General features: G+C 40.3%; 2 protein-coding genes across 2 annotated transcripts; both read right to left on the reverse strand.

The window, feature by feature from the left end:
* Positions 1–639: 639 nt before the first annotated feature.
* Positions 640–1,018, reverse strand: LOC110294136 (chromobox protein homolog 3-like). The gene is given in 3 exon segments (XM_085836098.1): positions 640–779; positions 854–958; positions 961–1,018. Coding segments are annotated over 3 exon segments (303 nt in total).
* Positions 1,019–14,959: 13,941 nt separating this feature from the next.
* LOC110294133 (disks large homolog 5-like) lies at positions 14,960–16,710 on the reverse strand. Its single transcript, XM_085836088.1, has 3 exons — positions 16,610–16,710; positions 15,804–15,987; positions 14,960–15,112 (listed from the first exon to the last, which is right to left on the reverse strand). Exons 1-3 carry the CDS (start codon positions 16,693–16,695, stop codon positions 14,960–14,962), a joined length of 423 nt encoding a protein of 140 aa, XP_085692214.1. The 5' UTR covers positions 16,696–16,710.
* Positions 16,711–24,119: the final 7,409 nt, after the last annotated feature.

Here is a 24,119-nt window from a genome sequence, read left to right on the forward strand (position 1 = left end):
GGAATCTCATCAACTTGTGTTTTCTTCTTCAGTTCTTTTGAGTATTAAGACCAAGACAAAACATACACGTTATATAAGTGTTTTATGCATACATTGCATACAAACAAACAAAGAAACAAAAAACCCAGAATGGTTCTTCTGTGTCCTAGTTAAAAATAAGTTCTGACTTGAGTAATGACTGTAAAATCTCCCCAGTGTTTAAGAAAAGCTGTTCTTCAAAGCTGAGGAAATACAACATGGTGTCAAATATTCTATTGTTAAGGGAAGCAACTACAGAAAGCTCTTACTTGCTCAAAGGAATCAGTGCCTTTTGATGCAGAACAAAAACCAAAAATATCCCAACTACTGCCAATATTTTCAAAACCAGCATATCAAACTTTATTTTCATTATAATGCTATTTTTCCACACTAGTAATTCAAAACCCAAGATCCAGATTATATATATATATATATATATATATATATATATATATATATATATATATCTTCATCTTCAGGACAAGAATGCCAAGTCAGCCTCTCCTCCTAGAAGGCAATGACAATCTGAGGAGACTTTATATTCGCCTCCTCTGCTGGCACCAAGTCAACCTCATCCGAGTCCTTCCATTTCATGAGAAACACTGCTGTCTGTGGCACCAATTATTCTTTCAGGATCAAGACCTCTGGCAAAGCCCCTTGGTTTGTCAGCATTATCTCTCTTCTTCTTCGATTTGCGATCATTAAATTCACTATCAGGTAAAGTTTTCCTTTTTGTACCATCTTTTTTCTTTACCAGCCTTTTGAAAATTAAGAAATGCTTCAATTAATTCTGGACATTCTAAATTTTCTTCTGGTTCCCAAGTATTATCAGCATCTGTGAATCCCTTCCACTTCAGGAAATACTCCATATTCTCATTCCATACACGATGGTTCAGTACTTTTTCTACCACAAATTCTTCAGGCTCTGCGTCTTCAATATTTTACTCTTTCCATCCTGTTTCTTTCCCAATTTTTGCAATGTAGTTTTATAGGAGGCCATTTTTTTTACATTTAATCAGAGACTTGAAGAGTGATCAGATGCTCAGGGCTGCCACTATCTCCATTTTTATACCCTAACAGCTTGCTTGTATTGTTAATACCGTAACACATAATAACATCCACAGATACAAATCCCAGGCTTTGACCCTTCAGCAGGAATTAACAAAAAGATAATTGCACAGTTAAACTTTGATCTATCAAACAAATCCAATGCCAACCTAGATATAGAGAGCGCAACTTCTCTCACTGGTCCACAGGGCTCTGGGACAGAATTTACCCAGCTGCATAATTATGCTTCATCTTGCTAAACAAGACTTATGCTGATCATAATGTTAAGGGTTTTTTCTTATTAACTTTTCCTCTTAATTTTCCCCAAGAGATTGTAGTCAAGGAGAACCAAAGGCTGACTTGTGAATTTAACACTGGCCAGTGAAAAGCATTTCTAGCTATTAAACCAAATTAATGTCTTCCAGGGTGCCTATCTTGTAGTGGATAGCATGACAAAAAAAATGTAAGTCTTGCTAATAAATGTGACAAAGCCTGCCTATGCTTCTTGGTGTTTTTCTTGCCTGTCTTCTTCCTCTGAGAAAGATGAACAACTGCTTCAACTCTTTTCTTAATTATACTCTTTGTGGGAATTATTGTAGTAGTGCTAACAATCTGACTCTTCGTATGGTCCATTACAGATGCTACCTCGCACACATGGCATCCATTACAGATGCTACCTCACACACATGGCATCCATTACAGATGCTATCTCGCACACGTGGCATGTGACATTTGCCATGGCTACACTGATAATGGTTCTCTTAAGTTTTGAATCTTTGCCATCTGTTATGCTGTATCATTGACATCAACACTCCTGAGACACTATAACTGTTGTCCCATCTGCATCTCCACCTTTGCCAGCTTTGGCAGCAATTATAGTCATCTGTGGCCCAAAAATCCTAACAGGAGTTAGGGTGACCTCTGCAAGTAGTAAACCAGGGACTAGGAATTAGATACCTCAATATGCAGACATGTAGAAAGAGAGGCTGTGACCTAAGTAATGAAGATGGTAAACTTCCATGATTGTTGATTTCTTCACTTTCCTCACTCTAGACAAAAGCTTAAAACAAAGGTCTAGCAGGATTTTTCTCCCACCAGTAATGCCCTTCCCTGTGGACCAGTTTAAAAAGTTCTAGGCTGCCTAGCATGTGTTTCCAAAGACCTTTGGGCCTATTAGCCCATCTGTCTTTGATCAGTCTTAAATTGGGGAAGAAGATCCCCCTCAAAGACCCTTAAAATACACTGCCATCAATACAAATGGAGCTTCTGGTTCCAGAGCACCCTTCTATTTGCAGACGGTGGTCTTACTATCTATAGGTCTTGCTGTGTGCATATCTCCTCACTGATAATAAAGGCTTTCCTTTTTTCTTATTATTGTATTTTTTGTTCATTTTATTTATTTTATGCATCACTGCTATGTTGCATGCACATCTACATGCCAGAAAAGGGAATCAGATCTCTTTCTATATTATCGTAAGTTACCATGTGGGTGCTGGAAATTGAAAATTTAGAACTTCTAGAAAAGGAGCTAGAGCTCTTAACAACTAACCCAACTCTACAGCTCAATAAAGGCTTTTTTTTTAACCTGCTTTAAAAAACAAACAAAACAAAACAATGATTAAAGTGATGACGATTAAACAAATAGGATCTATATATGCATTATAGTTTTGGAATTTCATAAGATTAACAAACCTACTAATATACAAAACAAAACAAGATATATGGTCAGAAGGACCATGCTCTGAGTTAATTTTACTTTGTGTGCCCATAATTTGCAGGATATTACATCATCAGCATGAAATAGCTTTCTGGCATGAAACAAAATTGCTATAGCTATGCAACAGGAGCAAGTTTGAGTAGGAAGAAGTGTGTATCATTAAGAAAGATGACTACATGGTCAGGCATAATCCATTGAGTCAAAAGGTGCTCCAAAGATCGGGAACAGAGAATGTGTTTGTTATTTGAAATGAGGGACCTAAGCAATGGTGCTCAGCCTGCTCAGCATCCATTTCACCTGACTCTGTCCCTGCAGAGAATCACAAGGTGTGCATCTGCCTGGAAGCTAGGTCTAGGCCCACCAAGGCCAGGACACAGTACTGGTTTCTCACTCCTCAGGGATGCTGGGCTCTCCACTAATGAAACACTCAGAGATGCTAGAGATTGTTGTAGTCAGAGTATGACGCTATCAGTAATATCAGTTGTTCAGATGGTGTTATCCACTCGCATTTGTGCTTAATGTGGACCTAAAGAAAGTCAGAATGAGGTCCTTAGAATAGAAAGATCACTTCCACTTCCTCTTCATCGTCCCAGAATTAAAGACTGGTAGGGAGAGAATGGTAAGTTCTTTATAATAGACAAGAATTGGTAGGAGAGGCCTTGGATGTAGGGTGTGTTTCAGTGTTGTTTTCTGAATCAGGGTCTCATGTATCTGATGTTGTCCTCTACCTGGCATGCCAGGTTAACCTTGAGCTTAGATAATCCTATTTCCACTATGTAATAAATAGGCTTACAAGTGGGGCCTCCAAGGACTGTGACTACAACACTAGTCACTGAGAGAGACCTGATCTGAGTTTTCTTTTTTTATTATTAGATATTTTCTTTATTTACATTTTAAATGTTATCCCCTTTCCTAGTTTTCCCTGTGAAAATTCCCTATCCCCTCCTGGATCCCCCTTGCTCCCCAACCCACCCACTCTCATTCCTAGTCCTGGCATCCCCCTATACTGGGGCATAGAACATTCACAGGACCTAGGGTTTCTCCTCCTATTGATGACCAACTAGATCATCCTCTGCTACATATATAGCTAGAGCCACAAGTTACACCACATGTTTTCTTTGATTGGTGGTATAGTTTCAAGGACTTCTGGGGGTACCAGTTAGTTCATATTGATGTTCCTCCTATGTGGCTTCAAACCCTTTCAGCTCCTTGGGTACTTTTCTAATGTTAACGCATGAACCCCCAGTATAGCTATAGTCATTTTGTTCCAGGTTTGTAACCTATTTCAGATTGTTGATGTAATATGCCTGGCAATCTTTGACACAGAAAAATAACTTGACTCAGAGCAAGGTAGATTATGGTGATCATATCCTGTTACGTTTTCTATGACATTTGTTAATTTTATAGTATTCCAAAAAAGCTTTACATAGGACCCATCAAATTAAGGGTCAATATGCATTGTTAAATCAAAAGTGGCCTGATCAGAACTGACCACTGGACAATACTTGAAACATCATATGAGCTGCTTGTGTCTTTTTCATTTTTATTTTTATTTTTTTGCTTTGTTTTGTTTTTTTCTTTATAAGTTGACAAGGATGTTTGGGGCCATGGCTTAGCCCGCAAAATCTGAGCTGTGATTTTGATCAATCAGTATTTTGGGTGTGCATTCAATAAACCATCCCTGTTTGAGATAAGTGATTGTGTGGTTTGGGAGGCGAGTCAGTAACCTGAACACAAGATGTTGTTCTGTCACCTGAGCTATGACTATAGCATTGTCCTACACCCTCTACCAGACGCCTCCACATCTGTTGACTATTTTATTTTATTTTTCAGAGAGTATCTCATGGGATAGCTTGCAGAGGCCTGTGTACAATCCTACTTTGGTGACTTTGGTGCAGAGAGGAGAGCCTCACACTCAGCTGAGGGCTTTTTCATTGGTGCCTCCAATATTTCAGTTCCTTCTGCCAACAGATCTCCAGACTGTTGTCAGGACCCTGATGACTGCAACTCTTTCTTTCAAGGCATCTAGGGGTGTAGCCACCCACAATCCTGAAGCAGACTGAGCCAGAACTTGACCTTGCTGCCACTAAGGAGATTATCTAGGGTAGAGCCTTCCTCCCTAGATCACTCTATTGTTTGGCCACTGTTGCTGTTCCTCTTCAAGATACTGCTACCTGCTGAGAGGCCTCTGAGCTATTCAGGAGACTATACCCTATCCTGCACATCATCACCTGCATCTGGTTCCAGGCTCCAAGGATAAATTGGGGGGAATGGACTTGCCCCCCTTTTTTATAAAGGTGTCCGAAATTAAAAATTTGAACCTTGAGCAGACTAGCATGTCTTGGTTCCATTATTTCTCAACTCGCCTAGGCTCCCTCTTTTCTTTCAGTTCCAAGATGCCTTCCAGGCTCGAACCCGGACATAAGAGCCGCAGGCCGGCCCCAACATAGGGGTAACATTCAAATGCTAACCACAAGGCTTCATGAGTATACCCCTAACACACACTAGCAATGTTACCTGCCCTGCAGCCTCTTCCTGGATGTGATTACAAGTACATATACATGATGAGACAGGAGATATTTCTTCCTCCACATTCATCATCAAGTGATTTCTCAGTAGTTTTTGATGGTTCATATTATTGAATTAGGAAGATTTGAGGTAGGATGAGACATTTCTGGGCAAGGTTTGAAAGGAAACACTCAGTTAAATATATAGGAATTACTTAGGTGTTTCCAATCAAGTCTATAGCAAACTCTGGCTTTGGAAAGAGGGGGTGCCCAATGGCTATGCCCACATTTTTGGAGAGCCAATGTGGATAAGAGAGAACAGGGAGAGGAGGAAGAATGATGGCCTTCCGTCTGAGAGTAATGAAGGACTAAGGAGGTGATCTTGGAGAATGTGGAGTAAGTCCTGGGAAGTGGATGTTGAGCTTCCTGGCAGGGGTGGCCTGAGCTGGCCTTTCTAGCAATGGGGCACAGGACCTGGGGCCTCTAAGTAGCAAATGGATTTCCATGATTAACACAATTGCTGACAGGCAATGATTTCAGAACATTAGTTTCTCCATGCCCAAAGACAGGAGATGGAGCTCTAAGCCTTTACATTTACTGAGCATTAGGATGTTCCATGGGAACATAGTGAGAGCATCAGGAGTCATGGATGGTATAACCTATATTAATTTAGAGCAGGGCATAATTGCACTTCATTCTCATGGTTTCTTTTAGCTTCATTAGGTATCTGAGAATAGTACTAGGGAGAGAATTGTGCTCCTGACCACTTTCTTCCTTAAAGTGGCCACTTTAGCTTTATCACCAGTCGTGGGTGGCAGGCATGTCTGTACTGTAACCAAACACTTGTTAAAGGTGATGCACACAGAAAGAGACTGGATCCTATTGCCACTTGTGGGGTGTTTGGTCTTTAAATAGGGGCAATTGATCAGTGTGTTGACTGTGTTCTCCACCTGCATGATTTTTTAATCCAAAGTCTTGGGCCTAGAGTAACAAATAAGAGACCTAAGCAATTCCTAGCACTCAAGTACTTCTGGATGGTCAATTTATCATCTGACTGAAAGCCAGAAGATCCTGGACAGATGTTATACAGACACTAAAAGAACACAAATTACAGCCCAGGCTACTATACCCAGCCAAACTCTCAATTAACATAGATGGAGAAACCAAAGTATTCCACGACAAAACCAAATTTACACATTATCTTTCCACGAATCCAGCCCTTCAAAGGTTAATAACAGAAAAAAACCAATACAAGGACGGGAACCACGCCCTAGAAATAACAAGAAGGTAATCCCTCAACAAACCTAAAAGAAGACAGCCACAAGAACAGAATGCCAACTTTAACAACAAAAAATAACAGGAAGCAACAATTACTTTTCCTTAATATCTCTTAATATCAATGGACTCAACTCCCCAATAAAAAGACATAGACTAACAAACTGGCTACACAAACAAGACCCAACATTTTGCTGCTTACAGGAAACTCATCTCAGAGAAAAAGATAGAAACTACCTCAGAATGAAAGGCTGGAAAACAATTTTCCAAGCAAATGGTAGGAAGAAACAAGCTGGAGTAGCCATTCTAATATCTGATAAGATTGACTTCCAACCCAAAGTTATCAAAAAAGACAGGGAGGGGCACTTCATAAACATCAAAGGTAATATCCTCCAGGAGGAACTATCAATTCTGAATATCTATGCTCCAAATACAAAGGCAGCCACATTCATTAAGGAAACTTTAGTAAATCTCAAAGCACACATTGCACCTCACACAATAATAGTGGGAGACTTCAACACACCACTTTCACCAATGGACAGATCATGGAAACAGAAACTAAACAGGGACACAGTGAAACTAACAGAAGTTATGAATCAAATGGATCTGGCAGATATCTATAGAACATTCTATCCTAAAACAAAAGGATATACCTTCTTCTCAGCACCTCATGGTACCTTCTCCAAAACTGACCACATAATTGGTCACAAAACAGGCCTCAACAGATACAAAAATATTGAACTTGTCCCATGCATCCTATCAGATCACCATGGACTAAGGCTGATCTTCAAAAACAAAATAAATAATAGAAAGCCAACATTCACGTGGAAACTGAACAACACTCTTCTCAATGATACCTTGGTCAAGGAAGGAATAAAGAAAGAAATTAAGGACTTTTTAGAGTTCAATGAAATTGAAGCCACAACATACCCAAACTTATGGGACGCAATTAAAGCATTTCTAAGAGGAAAACTCATATCTCTGAGTGCCTCTAAAAAGAAACTAGAGAGAGCACACATTAGCAGCTTGACAACACACCTAAAAGCACTGGAACAAAAGGAAGCAAATTCACCCAAGAGGAGTAGACTGCAGGAAATAATCAAACTCAGGGGCGAAATCAACCAAGTGGAAAGAAGAAGAACTATTCAAAGAATCAACCAATCAAGGAGCTGGTTCTTTGAGAAAATCAACAAGATAGATAAACCCTTAGCCAGACTCACTAGAGGGCACAGGGAAAGCATTCTAATTAACAAAATCAGAAATGAAAAAGGAGACATAACAACAGATCCTGAGGACATCCAAAACACCATCAGATCCTTCTACAAAAGGCTATACTCAACAAAACTGGAGAACCTGGATGAAATGCAGAAGTTTCTAGACAGATACCAGGTACCAAAGTTGAATCAAGATCAGGTTAATGATCTAAACAGCCCTATATCCCCCAAAGAAATAGAAGCAGTCATTAAGAGTTTCCCAACCAAAAAAGCCCAGGACCAGATGGGTTTAGTGCAGAGTTCTATCACACCTTCAAAGAAGATCTAATCCCAGTTCTTCACAAACTATTCCACAAAATAGAAACAGAAGGTACTCTACCCAACTCATTCTATGAAGCCACAATTACTCTGATACCTAAACCACAAAAAGACCCAACAAAGATAGAAAACTTCAGACCAATATCCCTTATGAATATTGATGCAAAAATCCTCAATAAAGATCTTGCTAACCGAATCCAAGAACACATCCAAACAATCATCCATCCTGACCAAGTAGGTTTCATCCCAGGGATGCAGGGATGGTTCAATATGCGGAAATCCATCAACGTAATCCAGTATATAAACAAACTCAAAGACAAAAACCACATCGTCATCTCCTTACATGCGGAAAAAAGCATTTGACAAGATCCAACACCCATTCATGATAAAAGTCTTGGAAAGATCAGGAATTCAAGGCCCATACCTAAACATGATAAAAGCAATCTACAGCAAACCAGTAGCCAACATCAAAGTAAATGGTGAGAAGCTTGAAGCAATCCCTCTAAAATCAGGGACTAGACAAGGCTGTCCACTTTCTCCATACCTATTCAACATTGTACTTGAAGTCCTAGCCAGAGCAATTCGACAACAAAAGGAGGTCAAAAGGATACAAATTGGAAAAGATGAAGTCAAAATATCATGTTTTGCAGAAGATATGATAGTATATGTAAATGACCCTAAAAATTCCACCAGATAACACCTAAACCTGATAAACAGCTTCGGTGAAGTAGCTGGATATAAAATTAACTCAAACAAATCAATGGCCTTTCTCTACAGAAAGAATAAACAGGCTGAGAAAGAAATTAGGGAAACAACACCCTTCTCAATAGTCACAAATAATATAAAATATCTTGGCGTGACTCAAACTAAGGAAGTGAAAGATCTGTATAATAAAATCTTCAAGTCTCTGAAGAAAGAAATTATAGAAGATCTCAGAAGATGGAAAGATCCCCCATGCTCATGGATTGGCAGGATCAACATTGTAAAAATTGCTATCTTGCCAAAAGCAATCTACAGATTCAATGCAATCCCCATCAAAATTCCAACTCAATTCTTCAACGAATTAGAAAGTGCAATCTGCAAATCATCTGGAGTAACAAAAAAACTAGGATAGCAAAAACTCTTCTCAAGGATAAAAGAACCTCTGGTGGAATCACCATGCCAGACCTAAAGCTTTACTAGAGAGCAATTGTGATAAAAACTGCGTGGTACTGGTATAGTGACAGACAAGTAGACCAATGGAATAGAATTGAAGATCCAGAAATGAACCCACACACCTATGGTCACTTGATCTTCTAACAAGGGAGCTAAAACCATCCAGTGGAAGAAAGACAGCATTTTCAACAAATGGTGCTGGCACAACTGGTTGTTAACATGTAGAAGAATGCAAATCGATCCATTCCTATCTCCTTGTACTAAGGTCAAGTCTAAGTGGATCAAGGAACTTCACATAAAACCAGAGACACTGAAACTTATAGAGGAGAAAGTGGGGAAAAGCCTTGAAGATATGGGCACAGGGGAAAAATTCTTGAATAGAACAGCAATGGCTTGTGCTGTAAGATCGAGAATTGACAAGTGGGACCTCATGAAACTGCAAAACTTCTGCAAGGCAAAAGACACCATCAATAAGACAAAAAAAACACCAACAGATTGGGAAAGGATCTTTACCTATCCTAAATCAGATAAGGGACTAATATACAATATATATAAAGAACTCAAGAAGGTGGCCTCCAGAAAGTCAAATAACCCCATTAAAAATGGGGCTCAGAACTGAACAAAGAATTCTCACCTGAGGAATACCGAATGGCAGAGAAGCACCGGAAAAAAAATGTTCAACATCCTTAATCATCAGGGAAATGCAAATCAAAACAACCCTGAGATTCCACCTCACACCAGTCAGAATGGCTAAGATCAAAAATTCAGGTGACAGCAGATGCTGGCAAGGATGTGGAGAAAGAGGAACACTCCTCCACTGTTGGTGGAATTGCAAGCTTGTACAACCACTCTGGAAATCAGTCTGGCGGTTCCTCAGAAAATTGGACATAGTACTACCGGAGGATCCAGCAATACCTCTCCTGGGCATACATCCAGAAGATGTCCCAACCCGTAAGAAGGACACATGCTCCACTATGTTCATAGCAGCCTTATTTATAATAGCCAGAAGCTGGAAAGAACCCAGATGTCCCTCAACAGAGGAATGGATACAGAAATTATGGTACATTTACACAATGGAGTACTACTCAGCTATTAAAAAGAATGAATTTATGAAATTCCTTGCCAAATGGATGGACCTGGTGCTCATCATCTTGAGTGAGGTAACACAATCACAAAGGAACTCACACAATATGTATTCACTGATAAGTGGATATTAGCCCAAAACTTAGGATACCCAAGATATAAGATACAATTTGCTAAACGCATGAAACTCAAGAAGAATGAAGACCAAAGTGTGGACACTGTGCCCATTCTTAGAATTGGGAACAAAACACCCATGGAAGGAGTTACAGAGACAAAGTTTGGAGCTGTTATGAAAGAATGGACCATCTAGAGACTGCCGTATCCAGGGCTCGATCCCATAATCAGCTTCTAAACGCTGACACCATTGCATACACTAGCAAGATTTTGCTGAAAGGACCCAAATATAGCTGTCTCTTGTGAGACTATGCCGGGGCCTAGCAAACACAGGAGTGCATGCTCACAGTCAGCTATTGGATGTATCACAGGTCTCCCAATGGAGAAGCTAGAGAAAGTACCCAAGGAGCTAAAGGGATCTGCAACCCTATAGTTGGAACAACATGATGAACTAACCAGTACCCCGGAGCTCTTGTCTCTAGCTGCATATGTATCGAAAGATGGCCTAGTCGGCCATCACTGGAAAGAGAGGCCCATTGGACTTGCAAACTTTATATGCTCCAATATAGGGGAATGCCAGGGCCAAAAGAATGGGAATGGGTGGGTAGGGAAGTGGGGGGCGCTATGGGGAACTTTTGGGATAGCATTGGAAATGTAATTGAGGAAAATATGTAATAAAAAATATTAAAAATTAAAAAAAAAGAAGGTGGCCTCCAGAAAATCAAATAACTCCATGAAAAAATGGGGCTCAGAACTGAACAAAGAATTCTCACCTGAGGAATACCGAATGGCAGAGAAGCACCTGAAAAAATGTTCAACATCCTTAGTCATCAGGGAAATGCAAATCAAAACAACCCTGAGATTCCACCTCACACCAGTCAGAATGGGTAAGATCAAAAATTCAGGTGACAGCAGATGCTGGCAAGGATGTGGAGAAAGAGGAACACTCCTCCATTGTTGGTGGGATTGCAAGCTTGTACAACCACTCTGGGAATCAGTCTGGCGGTTCCTCAGAAAATTGGACATAGTACTACCAGAGGATCCAGCAATACCTCTCCTGGGCATATATCCAGAAGATGTCCCAACCCGTAAGAAGGACACATGCTCCACTATGTTCATAGCAGCCTTATTTATAAATGCCAGAAGCTGGAAAGAACCCAGATGCCCCTCAATAGAGGAATGGATACAGAAAATATGGTACATTTACACAATGGAGTACTACTCAGCTATTAAAAAGAATGAATTTATGCAATTCCTAGATAAATGGATGGACCTGGAGTGCATCATCTTGAGTGAGGTAACACAATCACAAAGGAACTCACACAATATGTATTCACTGATAAGTGGATATTAGCCCAAAATTTAGGATACCCAAGATATAAGATACAATTTGCTAAACACATGAAACTCAAGAAGAATGAAGACCAAAATGTGGACACTATGCCCCTTCTTAGAATTGGGATCAAAACACCCATGGAAGGAGTTACAGTGACAAAGTTTGGAGCTGTGATGAAAGGATGGACCATCTAAAGCCTGCCATTTTCAGGGATCCATCCCATAATCAGCTTCCAAACGCTGACACCATTACATACACTAGCAAGATTTTGCTGAAAGGACCCAAATATAGCTGTCTCTTGTGAGACTATGCCGGGGCCTAGCAAACACAGAAGTGGATGCTCACAGTCAGCTATTGGATGTATCACAGGGCTCCCAATGGAGAAGCTAGAGAAAGTACCAAAGGAGCTAAAGGGATCTGCAACCCTATAGTTGGAACAACATGATGAACTAACCAGTACCCCGGAGCTCTTGTCTCTAGCTGCATATGTATCGAAAGATGGCCTAGTCAGCCATCACTGGAAAGAGAGGCCCATTGGACTTGCAAACTTTATATGCCCCAATATAGGGGAATGCCAGGGCCAAAAGAATGGGAATTGGTGGGTAGGGAAGTGGGGGGTGTACCAGGGACTTTTGGGATAGCATTGGAAATGTAATTGAGGAAAATATGTAATAAAAAAATATTAAAAAAAAATTTTAGACAGAAGGATTGCCGACAACTGCCAGCCTTATGTATAATGTGAAATATAGGCTAGTCTGAGATATGAAAACTTGGACCAAAAAATAAGAATAAATATAAAAACAAAAAGTAAATACTAGAAAGTTAATCTCATTGTTCTATGATATAATATGAATTTTGATTTGATTAAAGCAAATAAAGACATTAATTTTCAGATCTCATAATGAAAATGCTGTTAGTTCTGAAAATTGAAAATTAGTTGAAAGCCCTTTATACAGATATTTCAAAAGTAAAATTGGGCAATCTATTGGTCAAAATTGACACTATTTTTCTTGCAGAGGATAGCATATAAAATTTTCTAAAAGATATTTATTTTATAGTCAATTCAGTCTTCATATTAATAAATAATTATAAACCTTTAGTTAATTATGCCCCTTTTCTTTAGAATTTCAAAGTAGATGTACATTCATTTCAACATAAAACTTCTTTTGTTCATCCCAAATTTATTTTGACCTTATTGTTACAAATTGACTTAAAACTATTTCTCACTAAATGAGATATTAACTCCCTTCACAAGAGCCACAAATAATATAAAATATCTTAGGGTAACTCTACCCAAAATAATGAAAGATCTGCCTGACAATAACTTCAAGTCTCTTAAGAAAGGAATCGAAAAACATCTCAGAAATTGCAGAGATTGCACATGTTCATAGATTTGCAGAATTAACAGTAAAAATGGCTGTCCTGACAAAGGCAATCTAGAGATTCAACACAATCCCCATCAAAATCCCAACACAATTCTTCAAAGACATGGAAAGAGCATTTCTCAAATTCATCTGAAAAGCAAAAACCCAGAATAGTGAAAACAGTTCTTAACAATAAAAGAACTTCTGGGGAAGTCATCCCTGACCTTAAGCTATACTACAAAGCAATAGTGACAAAAAAAACTGCATGGTATTGGTACAAAGACAGACACATTGATCAATGGAATAGAATTGAAGACATAGAAATAAAACCACACATTTATGGACACTTGACCTTTGACAAAGAAGTAAAAAATATACAATGGAAAAGAGAAAGCATCTTCAATAAATGATGCCCAAGGGCACAAGTGAGGATGCCTCAATCTCATTCAGGAGCAAGAAGATAGCAATCATAAGAGAGGGAAGGAGGGACCTGTGTGAGAAAGGAGACAGGGAGGGATAGAGGGGGATATGATCAGGTTATTGGGTGTGCAGAACAGGACTAAAGTACTGAGAGCCATCAGAAAAATGGAAACAAGCAACCTCAGGATGTTGGGGTGGGGTGGGCTCCAGAATGTACCAGAGACCTACGAGATGAGAGAATCTCAGGACTCAAAGGGACAGACCTCAGATAAAATACCTGACAGTGAAGAGAGGAAACTTGTAGACCCCACCTCCAGCAGAAAGACAGGACATCAAGTGAGGGATGGGGTTGCCATCCCACAGTCAAAACTCTGACCCATAATTGTTCCTATCTGAAAGAACTGCAGAGACAAAAGTGAAGAGCCTGAGGAAAAAGGAGGTCCAGCCACAGGCCCAATGTAGTATCCAGCTCAATGGGAGGCCCTGTGGCCTGACACTATTACTGAGACTATAGAGTGCTCACAAAAAGGCCCTATCATGACTGGGCTCCAAAAGGCCCAACAAGCAACGTAAAGAGTCAGATGCAGATACTTACACCCAACCATTAGACAGAGTTAGGGAAAAGCTGTAAGAAGCTGAGGAGGAGGGTAACTCTGTAGGAGGACCAGCAGTCTCAATTATACTGGACCCCTGAGATCTCTCAGACTCTGGACCACCAACCAAGCAGTATACACCATCTGATATGAGGCCCCCAACACATATAAAGCAGTGGATTGCCAGGTCTGGGTTCAGCCAGAGAAGATGTACCTAATCTTGAAGAGACCCCAGGGAGTGGTGTGGTGTGGTTTAGTGGAGTGGAGGTTGGGGGGTTGGGGACATCCTCATGGAGACAGTAGCAAGTTAGGTATGGGATGTGAAACAGTCAGAGAGTGGACCAGGAGGAGGATAATATCTGGAGAATAAAAAGAAGATTTAATAAAATTTTAAAAAAGAGTCAAGAGTTACAAATAAATTTTTATTCATAAGAAATAATATTTTTAAAAAGGCTTTAAAATGATAGTTAAAATAAAGAGTGAAAAACATTTAAAAATTAAAACCAACATCACAAGCATATAATATCCTAATAACATAACAAATACCAAAAAAAATAAAAGGAAAAACAAAACTTCAACCAAAACTCTAACAGATAATTATGAGAAGCAACATTCTCTCACTGCACATTTAGCAGAACAGACCTACAGCCTGTTTTTCTTGGACACTCGGTGGCAGGGCAGTCACCTCAGTTCTCTCTCAAAGGGTGTTTTCAGAACAAGAAGGGAAATAAGGCCCTGAATCAGCCAGGCTGTCTAGCTGGCTTCATAGTTGGGGCCTATTTGCCCTTAGGAAATGAACTATGAGGAAGAAGATTCATCCAAGGAAGTCTGGGGCTGTTGGGGGTGGGGCGGATTGAACTCAGCAGGAGGCTCCTGGGGTGGCAACTCATTCTGCAGGATGTTCTCTTCCTGGGCTGTGGCCAATCCCACCTCTCTTGTAGTTTCTGAGACCTGAGAGAGGAAGGCAATTATTAAGACACAGACCTGGTGGTGACATAAATGTCAGTTGTCAGGCTGTTGCTCCCAACACAACTGGACAGTCAGCATTGATCTTTTAACTGAAACCATTGCTGCTATATCTGCAGGCAGGGCAAAATGCCAAGCAATGCAAATACATGAGCTGACAAGCTGCCACTCAGACTTCTATCCTTGGAAATCAAGCACTGGGCAATGGAAAGAGACCTCATTGGTTTGCAGGATGAAAGGAGGAGGACACATGCCACCCAGTTCAATGACAATGAGAAGCACTCTTGATATTTGGTTTTGGCTTTTATCCCTGCAAGGTACTTCCTACCTGGCAGGTCACATGTCCCCTCTATGACTCCTGTCACAGGGCCTAGACCTTTCTCAAAGCTCTGCATAGTATCCTATCTATCATGAAGACATGCAAGATTGTGACATGTTTTTCATCAGTTACCATTGCTGGACTGCAGCTTCAAGCAGAGCAGCAAGGTATACTTGCCAATAATTCAGTGTCTCACAGGAGGCTAACTTCCAAGAATGCTTGTGCATAGACAACTATTTCATGAAATAGATGACTGGTTGGGAATGTGGATTAGAAAGGTGGTAGGGAAAGCAAAGGTGGAGGCAGTGGACAAATGGTATCAGACCGTATTAACCTGACTGAGCTCCTTGTTCTTACTTGATGTTGTTGGTCCTGGAGATTGCTGGTCTTCTTATGTTCATCTTTACCATTCAGGTTCAAGTCAAGCAAGTATTGTTGTATGAGGGCCCAATCACCCTGTACTTCCTTGTTCTCCTGGTTCATCAAGAACAATTTCTTCTTCATAAGATTCTTCTCCATCAGGATCCAGCTGTGTAAACTGCTGGAAATACACTATAAATAATAAGATCCTGCAGCCTACTCCTCCCATTCCTACTTACAGGTCCCATCAAGCCCACCAGGACCCAGGTTTCCATGAAGACCTAATACAATGTATCTCAATATACCCATGACAGCTGCACAAACAGCAAACAAAATTCAGGGAAGAATAAATGATTGCTGCAGCCCAAACACCAATAAGAGTCTGTGTCTCTCCAAAAGAAAGAGGGATTTCCATCTATCCATGACAGCCCAATACACTGGGGCAGTATTAATTAGTAGGGGGCAAATATCCTCAAGGTACATCAGTAGAACCAAGGGGAAGGCATTCTATCCATGTGTTCCATCACATTCAGCTGTGTAAAACCCTGCCTGAACCCCCAGAGGGCCAGTAATAACAATCTATTGACCTGAATCACTTTTCTATCTAGCAGCTCCTGAGGATACCCGGACAACACATGGAGGGTAACAGTCTTGTACAGACTTATGAAAACTGAGTCCAAAATGCCCAAGGCACAATGATGGCCTAAAAGCAGAAGGGATAGAATCACATCTACATACTCTTCAGTGCAGAATCAGGCAAAATGGCCATTCCACAATTAGTGGCCTTCCTAATCTGAATTTACCAATAAAAGTTAATCTCCTTCTTGAGCTCCTGGCTGTTCCTGCTGGCCTCAAAGTTTTCCATCTCTAAGTTGTGCAGAAAAGACATGACCTCCGTCTCCTTTACCTTCAGTTTTTCATAGAGAGGGTTTGCCCTGTGGTAGGGCCTGTTCCCAGGAAGACAGAACTCCATGAACATGGGCTTTTAGGAATGCATAAACTCAGGCTAGGTCTTAGAGTACCACAGGAAGCCCACTTTCTGGATTCTACATATTGGGATCTTCTTCAGCTTTGGAAACTTGTTATTCTGTCTGCAGGACAGCAGAAGCAAAGCATACAGATGGAGGATTCCCTGGCCCTTGTGATAACTCAGTAGGCCTGGAGGGGCAATCTAACCAGTTATGCTCTCAAGAGCCTAGGCCACAGGTCTTTGCCCATCAGAAACCCATGATTACATATATATATATATTAAACAGGGATTCTAAATCCTGGATAACTAATAGTGTAGAGACAGACATTACACAAACTTCTAAAGATGAGACCAGACATCATGACAGCTTTATAATCTGCCAAAGGGATACAAATGTACGGACAAATATGACCACATAGGCAATGAACAGTTCCTGTATAAAGTGGGAGTTTCCCAGACCTCAGGACTCACATGACCTGGAAACTGTGATATAGTTAAACAATTAGGCCAAAACACAGACCCCTAGATTCCAAAGTGTGGAGGGAAATATAACATACAAAACATGTGTACATGTATGTGCATGTCCACACACACAGACTCACAAAGTTGGACACACACACAAGGAGAAATGGAAATAGAATCAGAGACTGAGAGAGACAGAGACAGAGACAGAGACAGAGACAGAGGGGAGAGAGAGAGAAACAGAGAAATCATAGTGAGAATCAGAAGAAATGCATGAAACATTACTGTCTCAGAGTATAAGATACACAGACATAGAGGAACAGGCATGAGCTTCAGGCCTTCTAGTCAAACACTGAGAACAATGTGGAACCAGGCCCCTCCAGCTTCTTCCAGGACCTTCCAGCACTTGGTCACCTGTCAGGCAAGTACAAAGACTCTCCACAAACTTACAACCCCTGTCAATGGCTTTCCAAATGCATGTTGGATACTCACTCTCTACTGCCCATAGCCCTGAATTCTTCATTCAGACCACAAGTTCAACATTTCAGGAAGTAGAACAGTCAATTTCCCATCTAACTCCTGACCAAGATTCAGGTTCTACTTCTCCTTGAAGAAGCATTTAGTGACATGAGGTTGGGCACAGGGATGTTCTGGAGGCACAGCTTCCTAGAATTCAGCACCTTAAAAGTATGAGGGTGACATTGCAGACCCCAGATTGACACCACAGGGTTTTGAGAAATGCATAACTCTTGTTCATGGATCCCTCCATGACATATAGCAGGTGATCTCTCAGCTCATTTCTCTTCTGTGTAATGAGATGCAGCTCTGTGGTCAGCCTCTCCTCTTCCTTTTTGGCCTGCCTCTTGCTTAAGACGGTTGCAGGTGATGATGTCTGTCTGCCAACCTCTGTAGGTACAAGAACACAAGTGACTTTCATGGTGAGAATTGATAGAGTGTAGACAGAACACCCTGAGGTCCAAACAGAAGGAGAACATGCCTGGAACCCAGTGACACTAAGAGTTTAGTTCTAGCTTGAGATGCCTCCTCAGTGAATCTCAGCTCTCCCATCACTCTATAGAGAACAGGAGATGTAAGTATTCAGGTGTTTCCTGTCCCCTACACATGCTTAGGATGACCTTAGTGATGGCTTCTCCAGGTTTATTGTCAACTGCACAGGGTACAACATGGCTTCATAGCCCAGTCCTTTGGTTTTAGAAGTCAGATGACAAGTTTTTTTTTAATTTTTAAAATTTTTAATTATGTATTTTCCTCAATTACATTTCCAATGCTATCCCAAAAGTCCCCCATACCCTCCCCCCCACTTCCCTACCCACCCATTCCCGTTCTTTTGGCCCTGGCATTCCCCTGTATTGGGGCATATAAAGTTTGCAAGTCCAATGGGCCTCTCTTTCCAGTGATGGCCGACTAGGCCATCTTTCAATACATATGCAGCTAGAGACAAGAGATCCGGGGTACTGGTTAGATCATCATGTTGTTCCCCCTATAGGGATGCAGATCCCTTTAACTCCTTGGATACTTTCTCTAGCTTCTCCATTGGGAGCCCTGTGATCCATCCAATAGCTGACTGTGCTCATCCACTTCTGTGTTTGCTAGGCCCTGGCATAGTCTCACAAGAGACAGCTATATTTGGGTCCTTTCAGCAAAATCTTGCTAGTGTATGCAATGGTGTCAGCGTTTGGAAGCTGATTATGGGATGGATCCCTGGATATGGCAGTCTCTAGATGGTCCATCCTTTCATCACAGCTCCAGACTTTGTCTCTGTAACTCCTTCCATGGGTGTTTTGTTCCCAAATCTAAGAAGGGGCATAGTGTCCACACTTTGGTCTTCATTCTTCTTGAGTTTCATGCGTTTAGCAAATTGTATCTTATATCTTGGGTATCCTAAGTTTTGGGCTAATATCCACTTATCAGTGAATACATATTGTGTGAGTTCCATTGTGATTGTGTTACCTCACTCAAGATGATGCCCTCCAGGTCCATCCATTTGGCTAGGAATTTCATAAATTCATTCTTTTTAATAGCTGAGTAGTACTCCATTGTGTAAATGTACCATAATTTCTGTATCCATTCCTCTGTTGAGGGACATCTGGGTTCTTTCCAGCTTCTGGCTATTATAAATAAGGCTGCTATGAACATAGTGGAGCATGTGTCCTTCTTACCAGTTGGGACATATTCTGGATATATGCCCAGGAGAGGTATTGCTGGATCCTCCGGTAGTACTATGTCCAATTTTCTGAGGAACCGCCAGACAGATTTCCAGAGTGGTTGTACAAGCTTGCAATTCCACCAACAATGGAGGAGTGTTCCTCTTTCTCCACATCCTCGTCAGCCTCTGCTGTCACCTGAATTTTTGATCTTAGCCATTCTGACTGGTGTGAGGTGGAATCTCAGGGTTGTTTTGATTTGCATTTCCCTGATGATTAAGGATGTTGAACATTTTTTCAGGTGCTTCTCTGCCATTTGGTATTCCTCAGGTGAGAATTCTTGTTCAGTTCTGAGCCCCATTTTTTAATGGGGTTATTTGATTTTCTGGAGTCCACCTTCTTGAGATCTTTATATATATTGGATATTAGTCCCTTATCTGATTTAGGATAGGTAAAGATCCTTTCCCACTCTGTTGGTGGTTTTTTTGACTTATTGATGGTGTCTTTTGCCTTGCAGAAGCTTTGCAGTTTCATGAGGTCCCACTTGTCAATTCTCGATCTTACAGCACAAGCCATTGCTGTTCTATTCAAGAATTTTTCCCCTGTGCCCATATCTTCAAGGCTTTTCCCCACTTTCTCCTCTATAAGTTTCAGTGTCTCTGGTTTTATGTGAAGTTCCTTGATCCACTTAGACTTGACCTTAATACAAGGAGATAGGAATGAATTGATTCGCATTCTTCTACATGATAACAACTAGTTGTGCCAGCACCATTTGTTGAAAATGCTGTCTTCCTTCCACTGGATGGTTTTAGCTCCCTTGTCGAAGATCAAGTGACCATAGGTGTGTGGGTTCATTTCTGGGTCTTCAATTCTATTCCATTGGTCTACTTGTCTGTCACTATACCAGTACCACGCAGTTTTTATCACAATTGCTCTCTAGTAAAGCTTTAGGTCCGGCATGGTGATTCCACCAGAGGTTCTTTTATCCTTGAGAAGAGTTTTTGCTATCCTAGGTTTTTTGTTACTCCAGATGATTTGCAGATTGCACTTTCTAATTCGTTGAAGAATTGAGTTGGAATTTTGATGGGGATTGCATTGAATCTGTAGATTGCTTTTGGCAAGATAGCCATTTTTACAAAGTTGATCCTGCCAATCCATGAGCATGGGGGATCTTTCCATCTTCTGAGATCTTCTATAATTTCTTTCTTCAGAGACTTGAAGTTTTTATTATACAGATCTTTCACTTCCTTAGTTTGAGTCACGCCAAGATATTTTATATTATTTGTGACTATTGAGAAGGGTGTTGTTTCCCTAATTTCTTTCTCAGTCTGTTTATTCTTTGTGTAGAGAAAGGCCATTGATTTGTTTGAGTTAATTTTATATCCAGCTACTTCACCGAAGCTGTTTATCAGGTTTAGAAGTTCTCTGGTGGAATTTTCAGGGTCACTTACATATACTATCATATCATCTGCAAAAAGTGATATTTTGACTTCATCTTTTCCAATTTGTATCCCTTTGACCTCCTTTTGTTGTCGAATTGCTCTGGCTAGGACTTCAAGTACAATGTTGAATATGTATGGAGAAAGTGGACAGCCTTGTCTAGTCCCTGATTTTAGAGGGATTGCTTCAAGCTTCTCACCATTTACTTTGATGTTGGCTACTGGTTTGCTGTAGATTGCTTTTATCATGTTTAGGTATGGGCCTTGAATTCCTGATCTTTCCAAGACTTTTATCATGCATGAGTGTTGGATCTTGTCAAATGCTTTTTCCGCATCTAAGGAGATGATCATGTGGTTTTTGTCTTTGAGTTTGTTTATATACTGGATTATGTTGATGGATTTCCGTATATTGAACCATCCCTGCATCCCTGGGATGAAACCTACTTGGTCAGGATGGATGATTGTTTGGATGTGTTCTTGGATTCGGTTAGCAAGAAATTTATTGAGGATTTTTGCATCAATATTCATAAGGGATATTGGTCTGAAGTTTTCTATCTTTGTTGGGTCTTTTTGTGGTTTAGGTATCAGAGTAATTGTGGCTTCATAGAATGAGTTGGGTAGAGTACCTTCTGTTTCTATTTTGTGGAATAGTTTTTTGAAGAACTGGGATTAGATCTTCTTTGAAGGTGTGATAGAACTCTGCACTAAATCCATCTGGTCCTGGGCTTTTTTTGGTTGGGAAACTCTTAATGACTGCTTCTATTTCTTTGGGGGATATAGGGCTGTTTAGATCATTAACCTGATCTTGATTCAACTTTGGTACCTGGTATCTGTCTAGGAACTTCTCCATTTCATCCAGGTTCTCCAGATTTCTTGAGTATAGCCTTTGGTAGAAGGATCTGATGGTGTTTTGGATGTCTTCAGGACCTGTTGTTATGTCTCCTTTTTCATTTCTGATTTTGTTAATTAGAATGCTTTCCCTGTGCCCTCTAGTGAGTCTGGCTAAGGGTTTATCTATCTTGTTGATTTTCTCAAAGAACCAGCTCCTTGATTAGTTGATTCTTTGAATAGTTCTTCTTGTTTCCACTTGGTTGATTTCGCCCCTGAGTTTGATTATTTCCTGCAGTCTACTCCTCTTGGGTGAATTTGCTTCCTTTTGTTCCAGTGCTTTTAGGTGTGTTGTCAAGCTGCTAATGTGTGCTCTCTCTAGTTTCTTTTTAGAGGCACTCAGAGCTATGTGTTTTCCTCTTAGAAATGCTTTCATTGCGTCCCATAAGTTTGGGTATGTTGTGGCTTCATTTTCATTGAACTCTAAAAAGTCCTTAATTTCTTTCTTTACTCCTTCCTTGACCAAGGTATCATTGAGAAGAGTGTTGTTCAGTTTCCACGTGAATGTTGGCTTTCTATTATTTATTTTGATTTTGAAGATCAACCTTAGTCCATGGTGATCTGATAGGATGCATGGGACAATTTCAATATTTTTGTATCTGTTGAGTCCTGTTTTGTGACCAATTATGTGGTCAGTTTTGGAGAAGGTACCATGAGGTGCTGAGAAGAAGGTATATCCTTTTGTTTTAGGATAGAATGTACTGTAGATATCTGCCAGATCCATTTGATTCATAACTTCTGTTAGTTTCACTGTGTCCCTGTTTAGTTTCTGTTTCCATGATCTGTCCATTGGTGAAAGTGGTGTGTTGAAGTCTCCCACTATTATTGTGTGAGGTGCAATGTGTGCTTTGAGATTTACTAAAGTTTCTTTAATGAATGTGGCTGCCTTTGTAATTGGAGCATAGATATTCAGTATTGATAGTTCCTCTTGGAGGATTTACCTTTGATGAGTATGAAGTGTCCCTCCCTGTCTTTTTGATGACTTTGGGTTGGAAGTCAATCTTATCAGATATTAGAATGTCTACTCCGGCTTGTTTCTTCATACCATTTGCTTGGAAAATTGTTTTCCAGCCTTTCATTCTGAGGTAGTGTCTATCTTTTTCTCTGAGATGAGTTTCCTGTAAGCAGCAAAATGTTGGGTCTTGTTTGTGTAGCCAGTTTGTTAGTCTATGTCTTTTTATTGGGGAGTTGAGTCCATTGATATTAAGAGATATTAAGGAAAAGTAATTGTTGTTTCCTGTTATTTTTGTTGTTAAAGTTGGCTTTCTGTTCTTGTGGCTGTCTTCTTTTAGGTTTGTTGAGGGATTACCTTCTTGTTGTTTCTAGGGTGTGGTTCCTGTCCTTGTATTGGTTTTTTTCTGTTATTATCCTTTGAAGGGCTGGATTCGTGGAGAGATAATGTGTGAATTTGGTTTTGTCATGGAATACTTTGGTTTCTCCATCTATGTTAATTGAGAGTTTGGCTGGGTAGAGTAGCCTGGGCTGTAATTTGTGTTCTTTTAGTGTCTGTATAACATCTGTCCAGGATCTTCTGGCTTTCATAGTCTCTGGTGAAAAATCTGGTGTAATTCTGATAGGCTTGCCTTTATATGTTACTTGGCCTTTTTCTCTTACTGCTTTTAGTATTCTATCTTTATTTAGTGCATTTATTGTTCTGATTATTATGTGTCGGGAGGTATTTCTTTTCTGGTCCAGTCCATTTGGAGTTCTGTAGGCTTCTTGTATGTTCATGGGCATCTCTTTCTTTAGATTTGGGAAGTTTTCTTCTATAATTTTGTTGAAGATGTTTGCTGGTCGTTTGAGTTGAAAATCTTCATTCTCATCCACTCCTATTATCCATAGGTTTGGTCTTCTCATTGTGTCCTGTATTTCCTGGATGTTTTGAGTTAGGCTCTTTTTGCGTTTTCCATTTTCCTTGATTGTTGTGCCGATGTTCTCTATGGAATCTTCTGCACCTGAGATTCTCTCTTCCATCTCTTGTATTCTGTTGCTGATGTTTGCATCTATGGTTCCAGATTTCTTTCCTAGGGTTTCTATCTCCAGTGTTGCCTCATTTTGGGTTTTCTTTATTGTGTCTACTTCCCTTTTTAGGTCTAGTATGGTTTTGTTCATTTCCATCATCTGTTTGGATGTGTTTTCCTGTTTTTCTGTAAGGACTTCTACCTGTTTGATTGTGTTATCCTGTTTTTCTTTAAGGACTTGTAACTCTTTAGCAATGTTCTCCTGTAATTCTTTAAGCGAGTTATTAAAGTCCTTCTTGATGTCCTCTACCATCATCATGAGATATGCTTTTAAATCCAGGTCTAGCTTTTCAGGTGTGTTGGGGTGCCCTGGACTGGGCGAAGTGGGAGTGCTGGGTTCTGATGATGGTGAGTGGTCTTGGTTTCTG

Source organism: Mus caroli, unplaced genomic scaffold (assembly GCF_978045245.1).
Source record: "Mus caroli unplaced genomic scaffold, Mus_caroli_1 scaffold_4, whole genome shotgun sequence".
Taxonomy (NCBI): Eukaryota; Metazoa; Chordata; class Mammalia; order Rodentia; family Muridae; genus Mus; species Mus caroli.

Coding starts and splice junctions, on each gene's coding strand:
- LOC110294133 (XM_085836088.1), bottom strand. CDS start 16,695: ATGTCTTTTCTGCACAACTTAGAGATGGAAAACTTTGAGGCCAGCAGG. Junction 15,988..16,609: donor AAGGAGATTAACTTTTATTG/GTAAATTCAGAT, acceptor GTGTATTTCCAG/CAGTTTACACAGCTGGATCC. Junction 15,113..15,803: donor TCCAGGACCAACAACATCAA/GTAAGAACAAGG, acceptor TTCCTCTCTCAG/GTCTCAGAAACTACAAGAGA.